General features: G+C 37.9%; 1 protein-coding gene across 1 annotated transcript in view; it reads left to right on the top strand.

Annotated features, from left to right (window-relative positions):
• Positions 1-2,541: 2,541 nt before the first annotated feature.
• LOC103275444 (low-density lipoprotein receptor-related protein 2) overlaps positions 2,542-15,199 on the top strand; it is a gene marked incomplete at its 5' end in the record, with an annotated part of 74,785 nt that continues 62,127 nt past the window's right edge. Inside the window, 6 exons of the mRNA XM_008072848.2 lie at positions 2,542-2,831; positions 3,562-3,765; positions 4,619-4,861; positions 8,721-8,846; positions 10,327-10,446; positions 13,911-14,046. Coding sequence (XP_008071039.1) covers positions 2,542-2,831; positions 3,562-3,765; positions 4,619-4,861; positions 8,721-8,846; positions 10,327-10,446; positions 13,911-14,046 — 1,119 coding nt within the window. The remainder of the gene's footprint in view (positions 2,832-3,561; positions 3,766-4,618; positions 4,862-8,720; positions 8,847-10,326; positions 10,447-13,910; positions 14,047-15,199) is intronic.

Raw genomic sequence — 15,199 nt, forward strand, 5'->3', positions numbered from 1 at the left:
CATGTGTGTTTGTGGGGATATAAATTCCCCTCTTATTAGAGCTTTTAAGGCATCCCAGAGATTTTGGTAAGATGTTTCTTTATTTTCATTTGTTTCCAGGTATCTTTTGATCTCTATTTTGATGTCATCATTGACCCAGGAGTTATTTAGCATCATGCTGTTTAGTGTCCATGTCTTTGTGGGTTTTGGGGGGACTTTGTTGGTGTCAATGTTTATTTTTATTCCACTGTGGTCCGAAAAGGTGCATGGCAGAATTTCAGTCCTTTTAAATTTGCTTATACTTGATTTGTGTCCAATTATGTGGTCGATCTTAGAATATGTTCCATGTGGTGATGAGTAGAATGTGTATTCTGTGGTCTTTGGATGGAGTGTTCTATAGGTATCAATTAAGTCCATTTGGTCCAGAGTCTCATTGAGGTTCCGGATCTCCTTGCTGATTTTTTGTCCTGATGATCTGTCTGAGGTTGTGAGTGGTGTATTAAAGTCCCCAGTTATTATGGTGTTAGAGTCAATGTCTTTCTTTAGTTTTCCTAGAAGTTGCTTTATGAATGTTGGTGCGCCTATGTTGGGTGCATATATGTTTAGGATAGATATTTCTTGTTGATGGAGTGAACCTTTTATCATTATGTAGTGGCCCTCTGTATCTTTTTTAATTTTTGATAGCTTAAATGGTATTTTGTCTGAAATTAGGATCGCGACTCCTTTCTTTTGTGTTCCATTCGCCTGAAAATTTGTTTCCCATCCTCTTTGAGTCTGTGTATGTCCTTTCTAGTGAGATGGGTCTCTTGAAGGCAGTATATTGTTGCCTGGTGATATTTTATCCATTTTGTCATTCTATGTCTTTTCAGTGGTGCGTTTAGTCCATTCACATTCAGACTAATTATTGAAATGTGAGAGTTCATCCCTATCATGGAGCTCTTATTGAGTTGTTGTTCTTCCACTTGGTTTTTCCTTTTCTCTTTTTTTCTTAAAATTTTGTCTTTCTTAAGGTTTTGGGGTTGGTTCGTGTATATTTTATTCTTTTCCCTGTACTCTTGTGAAGAACGTTGTTCTTTTTTCCTTTTCTTCTGTGTTTAGTACTTTCTTAAGTGTTTCATGTAGAGATGGTTTTGTGGCTGCATAAGTTCTTAGGGATTGGATATCTGGGAAAGATTTTAATTCTCCCTCACTGATGAAGCTTAGCTTGGCTGGGTAGGTTATTCTTGGTTGAAATTGTTTATCCTTTAGGACTTTGAAGATAGGGCTCCAAGCTCTCCTAGCCTGCAGGGTTTCTGCAGATAAATCTGCTGCTATTCTGATTGGTCTTCCATGGTGGGTGATCTGGCCTTTTTCTCTTGCTGCCTTTAGGATTTTTTCTTTTGTGCCTACTTTATTTAGGCGAATTATTATGTGTCTAGGAGTTGATCTTCTCATTTGTTGTCTTGCGGGGGTTCTCTGAATCTCTTGTGTTTGAATTTTTGTATCACTGATTAGATAAGGGAAATTTTCTTGAATGATCTCGTGGAAAGTTTGTTCCAATGTGGTCTCTGTTTCTCTTTCTGCCTCAGGGAGTCCGATTATTCTTAGGTTAGGCCTCTTGAGGTAGTCACTCATCTCTTGAAGGTTTTGTTCTGTCTTTTTTAGCTTATTTTCTGTGTTTTTAAGAGTTTGGGTTATTTCTATATTTTGGTCCTCAAGCTCTGAGATTCTTTCTTCTGCTTGGGTAATTCTGCTTTCCATGCTTATCAATTTGTTATTTATTTCATTCACAGTATTCTTTATTACTGTTATCTCAGATATCAGCTCCTTCCTAGTTTCTTCTTGTGTCTCCTCAATTCTTTTTAGTCTCTCCATTATTGTTTTGATATCTACATTTGCATTTTGAGACCCTTCATTCTGGGGACTTTTCATTGTTGTATTCCAAAGTCAATTTTCTCAGTGTCTGCTCTCCCAGGCGTCTGGGAGAGACCCATACTCTTCTTTTGGTTTTTCTTCATTTCTGTAGATTTTTCTCCCTTTACCCCTTTCCCTCCCCCTCTTCAATTCAGTTTTTGAGGGAAGGTGGGGTTGTTTTTATTTCTCTTCTGCAATGACCTGTTCTTCTTATGAGGGTCTTCTGGTTTTGTTCACTTTTCCCTCTGTTTTACAGTCTGTCTATTCAGCAGTTTGCAGTCTTGGTCCGTTCAGAGAATCTCACCAGTTCACCTATGCCGTCGCCATCTTGCCCCGTCTCTCAGTAATTAACATTTTAATGAGAGTCTACTATATGCTCAATTCTGAGTTCCATGCATTACATGGATTGTTTCATGTTTCTAATGTCAACCTGGTTCCTTTTGTAGGATTACTATTAATATTTGGAAGTCAATGATTTATATGGTCATTGTTTGATAAGCAACTAAGACCTCCCATCAGCAGAATAAACATTTCTAGCTATTATTTGCCTCACTTGAAAAAAAGTTGGGGGCTTTTGTAAAGCAATGGTTAGGCCCAGCCATTGGGCTGCCAGTTGAGAACCTTATTCATTTTAGATTTCAACTTTTTTCCCCTCCCCCTTTATTCTAGGCAGAAAATTGAACGCAGCACTCTAACGGGCACAGGGCGTGAAGTCATTGTCGGCACAGCCTTTCACAGTTTCGGCTTGACTCTCTATGGCCAATATATTTACTGGACTGACTTGTACACCAAAAAAATTTACCGAGCTAACAAATATGATGGGTCAGGTCTGATTGCAATGACCACAAATTTTTTTGCCCAGCCTTGGGGTATCAGCACTGTTGTGAAGAACCAGAAACGGCAATGTAGCAATCCTTGTGATCAGTTTAATGGGGGCTGCAGCCATATCTGTACACCAGGTAAGGCAATGATCATGAAGATTAAAAGATGGAGCTTGATAACAACTGGTAAGGAAGGGTATAAAGGAATATTTAACTCTAACAAGAGAAAAAAAAATCCCAATTCTATTTGATATCAGGGTAATTTGTAAAATAGATGTGGGGCTGTACTTTGGAAGGAAGACTTCGGTAGGTTTCTTTTCTATTTTATATGGAGCCCTTTTATATGAAGGCATTTTCAATACAAGCTTGATGGACGTAGAAAGACAGATGAGGGCATTGGCTGCCCCACTTCATGACTTAAATAGAAATTCCATCAATGAGCTTACCTTTTCTATAAATGGATTTAGTTTTTCTGCTTAGGAGATATTGTTTGAAATATTTCTGGGGATAGTTGAGAGTGATCTTATGTGCTTCACTGTGGGTTTTTATAAAGAACAAATGCATGGAAGGGTGTGTTTTTTGATATGGATGCTTTGCAAATTTTGCTGAAGAGATAATTGTTGTCATTTCAGATGAGAAGTAGTTGTTTAAAGATTATAATGAATTAGCACATTTATTAAAAATTAATAGTTGATCATCTTGATGGAAAAATAACTCGGGATATACATAGTTGAGTGGTTAATCGGCAGAATTTCTATGTCTTGTAATAGCAGTTAACTAGAAGCTATCGCAAGTGCTGTTCTGGGGGAGACAAAGTGAATGGCTCCTTACATTAGTCTTTGCTGCTTCTGGGTCTACCTTTTTTCAGGTCCAAATGGTCCTGAGTGCCAGTGTCCACAAGAGGGCAGATGGTATCTGGCCAACAACAATAAGCACTGCATTGTGGATAACGGTGCACGGTGTGATGCACTGCAGTTCACTTGCTTCAACGGGCGCTGCATCTCAGATCAGTGGAAATGTGACAATGACAATGACTGTGGTGATGACAGTGATGAGATGGAAAATGTCTGTGGTAAGTTAGACTTCTGTCATTTTTGTTAGGAGCTAACGACGTCTTTATACCAAGTGTTTGGGGAAGAATCCTTCTATGTGTGAATGCGTGCCCAAGCATGTGTGCCCAAGCATCCTGTTTCAGCTGGAAAACATTTACTCTGATAATCCAGACTAGGTTTCTTTCAAATCACCTCTGATGGTAAGAGTGAAAACACTGGACTAAAATCCTGGTTGTTCCATTTACAATCTATATAAGCCCTAGGAAAGTTATTTAACCCCTGTGGGCCTCTGACATCTCATCTACAAAATGAAGCTATTACTAAGGTTCTTGTGAGGAGCAAGAGAAACTGTGTAAACACTCAGTATGAGGCATGGGGCATGCTAAACTTAGCTTAACGTGGGACTAAGGAAACTGGTATCATTTTATTAATTTTCATAGCACAGAAGTCATTAATTCAGTAATTTCATGGAAATCACATCCACTCCTCAACGTCCATTTGAATGATATGAGTAAAGCACAGTGCATGTTCTGAGGTTTGTTACCTTTTCTAGCAGATCATGTACAGGCTAGGAGTTTTTATTTTCCCCAAATATAGTGTATTTGTATGCTTTTCTGTGATTAACAGATTACAGAGAAATTGACTTAGATTTGTGTTTAAAATATTTAATACATTTGTTTAAAAAAGACATATGATGTATTTTTCTAATCTAATTTAAAGTCTTATCTCACTTTCCATGCAGTCCGATTTGCAGCATTTTTTACCTTCGAAGGTAATCTCAAAGTGCCCATTTTATTTAATTGTATCTTTTAAGAATTTAGGTTAATGCTTTAATTAAGAAGATTTTTCAGTGATTTTTTTTTTCCTTTTTAGCATTTCACACCTGCCCGCCGACAGCCTTTGTCTGTGCCAATGGGCGATGTGTCCAGTACAGATACCGCTGTGATTTCTACAATGACTGTGGCGACGGCAGTGATGAGGCAGGGTGTCTGTTCAGGGACTGTAACACCACCACGGAATTTACATGTAGTAACAGAAGGTGCATACCTCTTGAGTCCGTCTGCAATGGTGTAGACAACTGCCATGATAATAATACTTCAGATGAGAAAAATTGCCGTAAGTTGATTTTAAGTACTTATAGGATTTTTGGGTCTGGGGTTTCAGATCATCACAGATGAAATTTTTATATAAAAACAAAGGTTTTCTGGAAAAAAAAAAAAAGCAAACTAGCATTCATCCAAAACAGAGATTTTCTTTAAATGATTTTTAAAACAACTGCCTAATATTAGAATTCACTTAAATTGATGGATCCATACAACTATTGAATATTTTAACCTTAAATATTTTGTCCTTGTGTATCTGCTAGATTAAAAATTTCTTTGATAAATTTTTTTACTGTTTTAAACTTTTAGCAATAGTTATTGACAAAAATTATTTATTGTGTGAATTCATTGTGGTTAATGTTTATTGTGCAAAAAACTATATAGCCGTGTTGACTAAAATGGGTTTTCTCTTTAGTTTTTCTGGTAAATAGCTGTTTAGTTAAATAATTTTTCCAAACTTTCTGGGATTTGTGTCTTAACATCCTTGGAAAAGAAATAAGCAGAGTTTAAGTTCAAGTACGGTACGTGTAGTTTGGCTTTATCTACAAGTTTTACTTTTATAGATAGAGTTATACACAAACTTTTATTTTTGGTCTACTTTTAAAGAAAAGTTTTCTTTTGAAAACTTCAACCATGCACTGAAGTAGAAAGAACAGTATAATGTACCCAATCACCCAGCTATAATAATTATCAACAAATGTCAATCTTGTTTCATCTGTCTCCTTTTTTCCTAATATTTTAAAACAACTCCTACACACATTTCACTAATAAAGACATTTTGAAAACAACTCCCATGCTATAATGCCTGGCAAAATCAATAGTACTTACTTAATACCCTCCAGCACCCAGTCCATATTCAAATTTTGTCATTTATCCCCCAAATGTCTTTTTACTGTTGCTATGTTCAAATTAGGATTCAGAGAAGGGCTACACATTGATTTTGATTGTTGTAATTCTTTTATCTGTTTCATGCCACATCACTTCTCACTTTTTAATGTTATTGATTTGTTAGAAAAATTGGGTGATTTGTCCTGTGGACTATCTCACATTCTAGATTTGTTTAAATGCATAATTAATCCGTTTATTTTTTTTCTCTCTTTTTGACTATGAACTTTAATTTAGACCTAGAGTTTTGATTATAATAGATTCAATTTTTTTGGATGAGAATACTTTTAGGTGGAACTGTGTATTTTCTGTCATACCACCTCATAAGACACATGATGCTTGGTTGTCCCAATTTAAGTGATGATACAGTTTATCAGTGGATTCGGTTGTCAGCTGGACTCTTCCCTTATGAAGTCTCTTTTAACTGTTCATCCAGTGGTTTTAGCATCCATGGGTGTTGTTCCATAAATCCATTATTTCTTTAAGGGTTATAAAGTGGGCATTTAAAAATTCTGATATTCCTTCTACTCTTATTAGCTCATATTCTGTAAATAAGAAATTTCCTTTATTCACTATTTGTTGTTAATTAGACTCTACAAGGTAAATGCTTGATTTTTCTTCTTTTGTTTGTCAATTTCCAGAGTAATAAGTTGGTGACCAAGGAGTGATAAGTTTTTGTTTAGTATTATATTGAACTCATACATCTTCACATATTTGATGAATATTAATATGGTGTTATCATTTATTCTTTTTGGTTCAATTTTCGGCCAGTGGGAGCCCTGTAAATTGTTTTTGCCCATTCTTTGACATGGTCTAATCAATCTTCTTAAAGCTCAGGCTTGTCTTAAATGTCATGTCCCAGATCTGGAATTAGGAGACTTAATTCCTTTTGTAGTATTCAGAAATTGCCTCAGTGTTGGGTTGCCCATCCCAGTTAGACTTTAATTGCTTCTAGTCTTTTTCTTTTTTTTTTTTTTTTTTTTGAGTCGGAGTCTCACTCTGTCATCCAGACTGGAGTGCAGTGGCCGCTCCCGGCCACCGCAGCCTCGACCTGCTGGACTCCGGCGATCCTTCCGCCTCAGCCTTCCGAGTAGCTGGAATTACAGGCATGCGCTACCACGCCCGGCTAATTTTTTGATTTTTTATTGTAGAGATGAGGTCTCGCCTGCCCAGGCGGGTCTCGAACCCACGGGCTCAGGCAATCCACTCACCTCAGCCTCCCAAAGGCGCGGGATTACAGACTGAGCCACCGAGCCCGGCTACTTCTAGTCTTTTTCAATGGTCAGAGCTAGAAAATATAGTTTTTAAGGAAAATAATTTATATTGATATTTCTCATTTAAATCTAGGTTTGCACATTGTTTACTTCTTAGATGTTATATCTCTTCTCATGCTTAAAATCTGGGTTTATAGTGACATTAACATTTGTTTTATTCTATAGTAATTTTGAAATGTCTATAACAGTTTACAATCACTCAAGTAATACCATTAACAATACTTCTACTAAATGCAAAGTTCTTCTTAAGATTATGTCTCACAAAAGAGGTGTAGTCAAAATACTGATTTTGTAGACATTCAATTTTTTTTTCTGTATAGGGTTATGCTATATCAACTTGGTATATATGTTAGTTTCATTTATTACCTTTTCCCAATTTTCTTTTCCCATCTCTATTTCATTAATTTTATTTGTATAAAATAATGTATATGGTTTCAAAGTTAAAACTGTATGACAAGATGCACTTAGAGAAGTCGTTCATCCTTTCTTTTCCTCTCTGCTCCCTCCATGCTCTTCCCAATCTATCCAGGGGTGACAGTTTTTAGTAGTTTATTTTTTCTTTGCTTTTATAATAATTACTATTATTTTTGAGTTGGACTCTCTGTTACCCAGGCTAGAGTGCAGTGGCACCATTACATCTCACTGCATCTCGACCTTCTGGGCTCAGGAGATCTTTTCTGTCTCAGTCTTCGGAGTTGAGGCAAGTCACCACACCTGGTTAATTTTAAATTTTTTTATAGTGACGAGGTCTTCCTATGTTGCCCAGGATGGTCTCGAACATCTGGGCCTAGGGAATCCTCCCCCCTCAGCCCCCCAAAATGCTGGGCTTACAAGCATGGGATGCCATGCTTGACTTATTGTTTTTAATGCAAGCATCTCTCTCTCTCTCTTTCTCTCTTTTTTGCTATACACACATACACACACACACTCATACATACACTGATATTTTTCTTTTACTTACACAAAAGATGGTCTACTGTTTTGAGTCTGGCTTTTTTTTTTTTTTTTTTTTTTGAGTTGGAGTCTCACTCTGCCTCCCAGGCTGGAGTGCAGTGATACACTCACAGCCACAGCAGCCTCAAGCTGCTGTGCTTAGGCAATCCTTCTGCCTCAGCCTTACAAGTTGCTGGAAATACAGGCATGTGCCACCATGCCTGGCTAATTTTTGATTCATTGTAGAGATGAGGTCTCGCCAAGTTGCCCACGCTGGTCTTGAACCCATTGGCTCAGGCAATCCTCTCACCTTGGCCTCCCAAGTGCTGAGATTATAGGTGTGATCCATTGCATCCGGCCTCAAGTCTTGCTATTTTTTTTTTAAACTATTAACAACATATCCTGGAAATCATACTGTTACTACTTAGCTTTCTCCTTTTGTCCTTTAGTAGCTACATATGACTCCATTGTGTGGATATGCTATAGTTTATTTAACCAAGAATTGGGACTCTTCGTGATACTAGTAATTAATGAAAACAGACTATTTAAATTACAAAGCAGCCTCTTCTCCCATCCCTCCCCTCACTATCAGCTGGAAATCTCTTTTTACTATAGAATCTGTAGGTCAGATAAGCATCATGGATGCTGTCTCCTCATAGCTTTGAAAATGCCTCCCTTCCAGTGATCTGAGTTTTACAATAGACCTATTAGCCAGGACATTGTTTATGATATATGTGTGGTGGGTATGTTCTAAATGTTTATCTGGTTGTCTTTCTCAAGCTGATCGCACTTGCCAGACTGGATACACTAAATGTCAGGATTCAAATATTTGTATTCCTCGCCTTTACTTGTGTGATGGAGACAATGACTGTGGAGATATGAGTGATGAAAATCCTACTTTTTGCAGTGAGTAAGATTAAGCTGATTCTCTTTCTGTGTTCCAATGATGTTTGCCTTGAGCTAGCTAAACAATGATATAATGTGGCTATTTGGGCTACTTTCAATTGTCTTCTTAAATTGGCTTTGTACGTAGATGCAGTAGGCTGTTGCTTTAGGATGTGACTCTGGGGCTACAAGAAATTCCTTCTCTCTGTTCTGTAGCTGGAGACCTGCTGCAATTGGAGAGATGTTTCTTCCAGTGTTGAAGGCCTTTTGTCTTCACATACTCTGGGCAGAATTTGCACATTAAACTCTTGTTATTTTCTCTTAATAACATTAGTAGTGGCTATTAGTATTTTATATCAGATTAATATGTTTGAGTTTCAGAAGCCTCTATTTCATATTTAGCAATTTGGTTCATTTAAACAATTTCCTGTATTTATAGTTCAAATTAAGCGATCTTTTTTTTGGTAAGAGTTTTTTTTAAAAAAAGATAAAAAGGTGAAAAATAAAATTTATTTAAAATTAAAGTCCTTTCTTAAGTTTGATAACTTTGAGATTATTAATGTACCAAGATGTATAATTTAAGAATTTAGCAATTGCCCTTCCTTGTTATGGGTATATGTAGTTAAACTCTGGTCACTGTTCCCCTCCCAAGGAAACCAAAGGGCATCACAATAATTTGTCACCAAGGTAGGCTACAGTCAATGAAGAGGAATCTGTTGTAATAACAGCAGCTTGAGGAAGCAGAATTCAGGATGCAACCATCAGATAGGGCTAGAGACACCGGAGTTATTATTGACCTTTCAGGGACTTCTGCTGCCTTGTCAATTTTCCTCTGGCAAATTATCAGATATCATGGGCCAAAGCAAATTTTTCTGGGCCTTATAGACAAAAAGAATTATAAGACTTAATATAGGTTTTCACCCATATAACAATTTAGAAAATACATAAGACCTGAGCTACTTAAAGTTTCTTGAGAAAAGAATCAATGTTCAAACATAGGCAGAGTCTTCAATTTACTCAAAAGTTTCATATTACAAGGATAAATAGGAGTACTTTGTTAACTCTCTAAAATCATGGTCTAGCATGGCTAAAAGGTTGTATGTGGGGTAGTCATATTATTGGTTTTGTTTTAATTATTATTTCAGAGTAACTTATTGAATTTATAGAATTATGGAAAAAATAAAACCAAGACATTATTCACAATTTGTGATTTCGTTGATCCCAAAGGTCATACTTTGGTGTTTCTGACAAATACAGTTTAAAAAAACCTTTCTGGAACCTAGAAAAAAACATTCTGGGAAACTGGGGCAGCGTCTTTCTTCCATACTCTTCCCTCATCATAGAAGGACTTTTATACAAAAGCCCATTTTCCAGGCCTCAGTCTTTCTTTCTTAGCAACGGTTATCTAGCTCAGAGATATAGGCATATTGTCATATTGTTAAGGCCGATGGGAACATGCTTGTGTTTTGCTCATGGGTTTTATCCTTTTTCCCTCCTGCAGCTATTCACACATGCAGCAGCACTGAGTTCAAATGTGCATCTGGGCGCTGTATTCCTCAACGTTGGTATTGTGATCAAGAAGAAGATTGTTCTGATGGCTCTGACGAACCTGCCTCTTGTGGTAAGAGAGTAAACAGGCATGAACAGCATCATGATGCAGCTAGACAACCTCAATCTCTTCCCACCACTTTAGATACAAACGAGGGCCATGGCTACTGAATGCTCGCACTCCGAGCCCCAGCTGTCAACTGGGATGCTCAAACCACTCAGCAGACATTCACTAATGACCTTTTAGTGCGGGGGCACTGTGTGGGGAGCTTATCGGGATATGAAAGCAGCTCTTTGATGCTGATGAGATGAGATTATGTTGATGATGCACCGTATACCATACTAGCTCATGTAACTCAATTTTAGTTGACTTTCAATCAGAATTTCTGAATTTGGCTGAGTTCTGGCTCATAAAGCTGTCAGAGATTCAAAAGTGATTAGAATCATCACATAATGGGGAAAGGGCATATTAGGGGCACACATCCTCTTTCTGTTATGTCTCTGGGCCAGTTTATGAGGTGAGGTCCTACAGCCATCTCAGCTTCCCAAGAAGTCCCAGGTGTCCTCATGTTGTGTTTCTGAAAGCAGTTGTGCCCTGCTTGTATTTGGAGGCCGCTACTTACCTTTCCAAATTCAAATCCATAGTCATGAATATTTGTTTACACAATTGTAGAAATATAAAGATACAATCTCCTACATTGCTTTTTAAAAATCAGTAAATCAAATAGGAATTAGAAAACTATGGCTGTGGACCAGTTGCTTATCTTTATACATAAAACTTTATTAGAATACAGCTACATATTGTCTATGACTGCTTTCCTGCTACATTGGCAATATCTATCCAGTAGGTGCAACAGAGATCATATGGATGGCCTGGAAATCTAACATATGTACCGACTGGCTGTGAAAAAGTTTGATCACCTTTGTTACACAGTCTTCATACTCCCTTTTAATGACTATAATATTCCATTGAGTGGTTAAAGTATCATTGAGTTAACTGCCTCTATTATCAAACATTAGGGTTGTTTTATTTTATTTCACCATCATAAACATTGCTATAGTAATTACTGTCCTACATAAAATGTTTTATTTTGGTGATTTTTTTCTTAGGACCATGACTATAGTTTTATAGCTGAAGTCCAACTGTTTTCTATTCCTGTTTGCTCTCAGGTTTCAATTCTGTGGCTAATAGTTGGAGGGTGTTATTTGGAGCTCTTCACTAAGTTCTTTTCCCCAACACTGAAAGACAGCAAACAGCAGAGTTTTGAGGATCTGTAAGGAAATAATGAGTAACTATTAAGTGAGTAGAATAGTCTTAGAGATTGGTTCAAATATATGAATTATTGGTTCAAAGAAATGAAAAATTAATAGGAGTGTCTAAGATTCTCCGTGACAACCAAAGTCATAGTAATAGCAATTAGTACCAATTACCTGACACATTTAAGTAAAAATAAACACAGAACCTATCTATGAATACATTCTCATTGTAGCAATTAAGGTAATAATATGCAGAAGTATATTTTAAAGAAGTAGCAAGAGGTATACAAAAAAGTAAAATTCATATTTCTTCATGCTTTTCCAATCCCCTCACTCCTCAAAGATAATCACTGGGTATGAAGCCAGGCATGGTGGCTTCCGCCTGTAATCCCAGTACTTCGGGGGGCTGAGGCAAGAGGATTGCCTGAGCCCAGAGGTTCAAGACCAGCTTGGGCAACTTGGTGAGACCTTATCTCCACAATAAATACAAAAAATGTATCTGGGCATGGTTGGAAGGCTGAGGTGGAGAGATCACTCAAGCTCAGCAGGTAGAGGCTGTGGCAGCTGTGATTGCATCACTGCACTCCAATCTGAGCAACAGAGTGAGACTCTTACTCAAAAAAAGAGTTCTGTAACATTCAGAGTGTGAATTCTCCTTACTTTTATCTACATTTCCTATTTTAAAAAACACAAATAGGCCGGACTCGGTGGCTCAGCCTGTAATCCCAGTGCTTTTGGAGGTCGAGGTGAGTGGATTGCCTGAGCTCGCGGGTTGGAGACCAGCCTTGGAAGGCTGAGGTGGAAGGATCACTGGAGCCCAGCAGGTCGAGGCAGTGGTGGCCAAGAGTGTGCCACTACACTCCAGTCTGGGCGACAGAGTGAGACTTCAACTCAAAAAAAATAAAATAAATAAAAAATAAAATAAAAACACAAATAGAATTTTACTATACTTTTTTTTTAAGCTTAACACCATCTTGTCAACATGTTGGGACATACACATCTGCCTTATTCCTTTGCATTGCCAAATATTACTCTAAAATATGGATGGTCCATGTGTTTTTATCCTTTTCCTAACTGTGGCACATTTATTTTCATTATGAAAAATAATGCTGGAATGAACATCCTTTTAGATACATTTTTGTGTATACATAGAAAGCTTCTCATGGGCACCATTTCTAGAAATGGTGCTGCTGTATTGAAGGGGATATGTCTCTTCACAAAATCTGGATCAGTGTCCACACTTTACATGCCAGCTTCCGAAAGACCCTATTTCTCCTTAATTTAACAGCTACAATGAAAATTTATTTTGCCAGTTTGAGGGAGCCTTGCGTTTTAGGATCTATGGAAACTTGATTAGTCAAATGGAAACGTATGGGGTTAGGATTAAAGGATCAGAATCAGTGATGACTAATTTAAGGTAGAAGGATGAATTACTTTAATTCAGTAAATATTCATTGATTTGTTTGTTTTTTTGAGTCAGAGTCTCACTCTGTCACGCAGGCTGGAGTGCAGTAGCACGCTCATAGCTACTGAAGCCTCTGCCTTCTGGGTGCTGTCAATCCCTCCACCTCAGTCTTCCAAATAGTTGGAACTACAGATGTGTGCCACCACTCCTGGCTAATTCTTTAATTTATTGTAGAGATGAGGTCTCACCATGTTACCCAGGTTGATCTCGAACCCATGAACTCAGGCAGTCCTCTCGCCTCTGCCTCCCAAAGTGCTGGGATTACAGGCGTGAGCCACCACACTTGGCCTAATTCAGTAAATATTCATTAAACATCTATATTCTAGGTACTTTTGGGGTGCATCAGTGAATAAGTCACATTTTAATGAGGGAGACAGGCAACAAATTAGTCAATTGTATAGTATATTGAAAGGTGATGAGTACTATTGGAAAAAGGAAAGAAAGTATGGAAATGGATGGGGAGTGCTGGGGGGATGGTTTGCGCAAAACAAGATGGTTTTCAATAAAAAGAAACATGTGAAATAGTAGGTAATTTATATCATCTCTGTGGAAAAGACTGTTCTTTCTCTACCATACCTGGAAGGGAATACTGAATCTCATTCTAGTCACCACAGATTATTAGGGATTTGTACTGTCAGTCGACAACTTTTACCTCAAACCACTGGTCCCTGGTATGAGTCTTGTTGGAGGCCCTAACCTAGATCTATACAACTAGATAATGCTCTGGTTTTCTAGACAACCCATGCTATAGGCAGTTTCTCTCAAGATTCCTGGACTGCAAACCACTCTTTTCACCATGATTTTTAACTTTTCAGCACACCATGAACGAACATGTCCAGGTGATGAGTTCAAGTGTGATGGTGGGAGGTGCATCCCAAGAGAGTGGATCTGTGATGGGGATAATGACTGTGGGGATATGAGTGATGAGGATGAAAGGCACCAATGTGGTAAGTGAAGTCAATGAACGTCTCTTCAGAGTCACATTCCAGGGAAGCACAGTAGAGTCCGCTCTGTGTTTGGAGAGTCTGATTGCAGATTCCTCCTTAACTGAATGGACACTGATTGAATGTAACCTTTGTTTCTCCACCCTGGAATTGTTTGATGTCCTCTACTTACATGCTTTTAATGATGAAAATAACTTTAAGATTACTTTCTTTCTTTTGCATTTGGCTAATGGAAAAAATATCCTACATTTCTAGAGCAAACCAAGAGAATTTGGTTGGCCGCTCTATGCCTCCAGTTTCATCTATCATCTTAAAGCTCTTATGTTCAGAGATGTTATTCCTTTTCAGTAGGTTATGGAACACCATTTCCATTACCAATAGAGTATGGAATTCTTCGCTTATCTAATTTGTTTTAGAAGAATGTCTTTCCATGGTAGGACAGTACAGTCAACAGCTCCCTGATGTTTGGCCTTAGGGTACTGTTTTGTGTTGTGACTTTGGTGATGGTCCACAGCTCACGTATACGCCATCCATGGAGCTGGGTGGTTGACAGCTGCAAGTACATGGATTGTGGCTTATACTCTTCTCCCACCTCTTTTTACCAAGGCCCCTCTCCTTCTTTTATGTCTTACTCACCCACAATGAGACAGGCCAGAATACGACGAGGACCCCCCAAAATGGAATTTGTTTATAAAAAATTGTGTATTTCTTCTTACATGTTTCAACTTCAGTCACTTTCAAAGTACTCTACATTTGATACAATACACTTATTGAGACTCTTTCCACTGCTCAAAACAGCTTTTGAACTCATCAATTTTGATGCCTTTTAGTGCTTCTGCCATTTTTTGTTTCACCTCTTCCACGTAGGCAAAATGTTTCCCTTCGAGGACTTTTTCATCCGGGGAAACAAAGAAAAGTTGCTTAGGGTGAAATCAGGTAAATAGGGTGGGGGCGGCATGGGGGTCATGCCGTTTTTCGTCAAAAACTGATGAACATTCAGCACGGTGTGGGCAAGTGTGCTCATAAAACACCCATTATGAAATGTGTAAATGCTTTGAACGAATCTCTTTCAAAAAATTTACCGAAGCCAAATGTAACCTATCACAATAATGCTTGCTGGAACACTGATGCCGATGCCAATGACTTCCTAGAACACTTAC

Source organism: Carlito syrichta, unplaced genomic scaffold (genome assembly GCF_000164805.1).
Source record: "Carlito syrichta isolate Samal-C Ts95f unplaced genomic scaffold, Tarsius_syrichta-2.0.1 Scaffold315469, whole genome shotgun sequence".
NCBI lineage: Eukaryota > Metazoa > Chordata > Mammalia > Primates > Tarsiidae > Carlito > Carlito syrichta.